We start from the raw sequence: 3,742 nt of genomic DNA, 5'->3' as shown, positions 1-3,742 counted from the left end.
GAGATTTTATCGCTTCATTATCGATATCATAGCCCATTGGCCAATTGTCTATATATTTGCATGTTTATTACGAAATTTAGGTCCACTTAAACAACCTCAACCAAATTCCAAAAGAAAATTACGAAATTAATGATAGTTATATATATAAATAATATATATAGTATATAATAGTAGTAAATTTTGAAGCCTACATCTTATTGGACATAATTGAATGTTTGGCATGGAAATGGTTACTTAATTAATGGGAGGACAATGAAATTCCAAGTTGCAAAATTAAGTAAAAAACTTCTGAATACAATACCAGACCAGCTCGTAATAATAGGATTAATAATACAACTAATTAAGTCAGAAAGATAAATGTTGCACTAACATATATATCAAAGCTTTAGCAGAAATTAATAATTCTTTCTTTTTCTTCTGCTAAACTAAGGAATTTGAGTATCAAACAGAACTTAGTAACGCAGATGAATTGGTGATGAATGCTTCATCTTTCCTCACAATTCTTAGTCTCTTCACACGATCAGCAAACTCACTGTTTATAATCATAGTAATAACAAAAATATAAGTGTTATGTACTGACGATGCAAGAGATATTTAAAACGGTCAGGTTAGTCATAAAGCAATTAAGGTAAATCTTTGCGATAACATTAATTGGAACCTGATAAATGAGGCATAGCAAATCTGTTATGACATGTTAAACTACGTACACTCTGGAGTGAAACTAGGTGGAAGGATATATACTGCACAAAAGGGGAAAAAGGAACCTTTTTTTGGGGTGAAAAAGGTTTTTTTTTTTTTTTTTTTTTTTTTTTTTTTTTTTTTTTTTTTTGCGTATGGATAAAACCGTTAATGTCTGTTATATAGGGAAATCTTCTAATGTAATAGCAAAAGGGTTCAAAATTTACTTTTAAGTCGTAGGTTCAAATCTCAAATATGACATTCTAGTTTTTCGAAAACTCTTGTATAAATTCTTGGCGCTTCCACTATATGTCTATATGTAGGTATATAGGTGGGACGAGTTTGAATTTGGGCCGATCAATATGGCTTGCGTTAATAAATGGACGGTTCATTACCTATCTAAAGATTAGTTAGGTTTGGTCAAGACGGACTAAAGGGTTATAGCCTAACTTACCCAACTTTGACTTTGTTTATTTGTTTTCTTATAATTTATTCAATTACCAAACAAAACTAATACTATTGTGTTTTAGCTATATATATATATATATATATATATATATATATATATATATATATATGGGTTATCAATTTAGGCTACATATTTAGCCAAATAAACTCAACTTTTTATTGGATTGAATTTGGAGGGATTGAAATTGGCTAAGTGAATAAACTATGTGTAACTAACAATTTTTTATGGAGCATGTTTTCTTAAGCTAATTTTACCGCCCTTAAATACATTTACACATGATAATATGAAAGGAAAAAAATCTTTAACACTATCAGACAAATTATTTTGTTCATAAAGGGCAAAGATAAAGTTGTGATAAAACTCACTTCCATGGAACATCTCCAACAGTCCTCCATTGCTCATCACTGTCCTTGTAAAATAAAGAGAACTCTGAATCATCTTGGAATAGCCTTAGCCCATCCATAGAATGTTTTCCTACACAACCAAATATGGTTCAACACTTCATTCATTTTCAAGAACTATTTTACATTATCGGTACAATTAATCTGCTATAAAACTTGTTCTCAATTTCAGGTTATAAATTTAATTATTATGAGTAATTACTTACAATAATTAGACCGAATAATAAAATTAGCTCATGAAAACATGACCCTTTTAATTTCCCAATTCGTCCAAGTTTGAGCGGTTTATTAATCCACTCATAAATTAACTCAGCCTGTCGATCTTAAAGTTAGGTTAATTTGGACTATATATCACAAATTGGCTCCTGAAAAATCTTATCCAAAACAAGCAAACAAAAAGTAAAACTTGGCATAGAGTTGGCTGGGTTGGATATGACTCATTGTTTAGCCCATCGATCTTGACCCAATCCATCTCAGTCCAAATAATGTTTGGACAGATTATTCACCCTCGCATATATCAACTCAACTCATTTTGACCCATCTAAATTCAACCCAACCCGCTTATTTGACACCCAACATGTAATTTCATTTTAAAATCACCTAATAGTGAAAAAAATTATACTATCAATATGTGGAAGCTATTTACTCTTTCAATATCAACAACATTTTATTTTCCTATGAGAACTTTGGTATATTGGAACATACCAAACATGTGTTCTAGTTGAATTGCAAGGTTAGAATAGCTTGAATGTTCAAGAATGCAAATCTTCCTTCCAACAATTACTCCATCCATGCTAACTTTCACATATGACAAGTTCTCTTTGCTTTGAATGCCTTCAGCTTCATCATCATAATTATTAATTTCCATAAAATTTGTAGGATATTCACTTCTTGGATTATTCCCTAGTTGTGGATGCAAATGCTGCCAATCTATCAGCTCATCATAACCACCTGCATGCAGTACTTAACACTAAGTCCATTATTTAAATTTCAAGGATTTAGGTTGTATATACACTAACAATAACAATATAAAGCTTTCTATCCCATAAAAAAAATTAATAGGTGATAGTAGGTTTATAACTAGTTTTATTAGGTTATCAATTAATGCATATGGATATAATTATAAGCATCTTATAAATGACTTGATTGTGTAATTAATAATTTTACATCGGTGGGTACCTAGAACTTAATTTAAGCTCTAATTTCAAAATTGTCTTAATCAGAAGTGGATCCCGGATTTGAACTCTATATGTTCGATCATTAAGGTTCTTAACATATTGAATCCATTGTATTTTAAAGTTATGGATTAAAACCTATCATTTATTGCTATTTTAATGAATTTTACACAAATTTATATTTCACGTCGGAAGTATTGGATTCAGATGAACCTGGTGTAGGAACGATGCATTCACCACTAGTCTTAATTAACTACTCCCTCGCTTTCAATTTATGTGATGGTATTTGACTCAAAATAAATTTAGGAAAGAATGACAAACTTTTGAAACTTGCCATCTCAAAACTGCCTTGTCATTTCTTTGGCTAGAAAACATTCCATTAAAAGTAAAATCAAATATTTAAAGTTAAATTGTTTTCAAATAAATTGAACTCATGAATCTTATAACTTCCCAGCGGTATGTACAAATGATTAAAGAAAAGACTTCATAAACAAATGATGAAATAAATTTGAAAACTGGGGAAAAATAAACATACCATGAGCAGATGGATAATAGGCCTCAGGCTGCAAAGCTCTAAGGCTAAGCCCCAAATCAATAAAGTTACTACCGTCCTTATTATTGCCTTGATAATAAACAGAAGAAAGAGTAGCATGGTTTAGAATATAGTCAGAACAATTAGAATCCATCGATCACTCGTTCACAAAACAAATATTGCTATGTCAATGTAGATATATAGAAGCAAGAGATGCTTGAAACAGAGAAACATATAAGCTTTATATAGTAGTACTTGATAGTGGCACATCCAGAATTTAATTAGACGTATCGGGTTCGAAAATATATGTATATAGACACACACACAATTAGAGTTTGGAAAAGGGCCAAATATACCCCTGTACTATTGGAAAAGGGTCAAATCTACCCTTCGTTATACTTCGGATCTAAATATACCTCTACCGTTATACTATTGGTTCAAATATACCCTTCCTCCGTTAAAATTGTCCAAGGTGGACATCCAATCC

General features: G+C 30.8%; 1 protein-coding gene across 2 annotated transcripts; it reads right to left on the bottom strand.

The window, feature by feature from the left end:
- Positions 1–249: 249 nt before the first annotated feature.
- Positions 250–3,486, bottom strand: LOC132642769 (auxin-responsive protein IAA32-like). Of its 2 annotated transcripts, none has more exons than XM_060359812.1 (4): positions 3,259–3,486; positions 2,254–2,511; positions 1,513–1,621; positions 250–532 (listed from the first exon to the last, which is right to left on the bottom strand). In XM_060359812.1, the coding sequence occupies exons 1-4, from the start codon at positions 3,407–3,409 to the stop codon at positions 442–444; spliced, it is 609 nt and encodes a 202-aa protein (XP_060215795.1). In that variant the 5' UTR covers positions 3,410–3,486; the 3' UTR covers positions 250–441. The 2 variants fall into 2 exon arrangements, with proteins under 2 accessions (XP_060215795.1, XP_060215796.1); XM_060359813.1 differs by having other exon boundaries at positions 2,254–2,499.
- Positions 3,487–3,742: the final 256 nt, after the last annotated feature.

The sequence above is a fragment of the Lycium barbarum genome, chromosome 5 (assembly GCF_019175385.1).
Source record: "Lycium barbarum isolate Lr01 chromosome 5, ASM1917538v2, whole genome shotgun sequence".
NCBI classification, from domain to species: Eukaryota; Viridiplantae; Streptophyta; class Magnoliopsida; order Solanales; family Solanaceae; genus Lycium; species Lycium barbarum.
Note: the sequence above shows the minus strand (reverse complement) of the source record. Positions and strands in the feature narration are given on the sequence as shown.

Coding starts and splice junctions, on each gene's coding strand:
- LOC132642769 (XM_060359812.1), bottom strand. CDS start 3,409: ATGGATTCTAATTGTTCTGACTATATTCTAAACCATGCTACTCTTTCT. Junction 2,512..3,258: donor CTATTATCCATCTGCTCATG/GTATGTTTATTT, acceptor CTTAGTGTTAAG/TACTGCATGCAGGTGGTTAT. Junction 1,622..2,253: donor TCAACTAGAACACATGTTTG/GTATGTTCCAAT, acceptor TTGGTTGTGTAG/GAAAACATTCTATGGATGGG.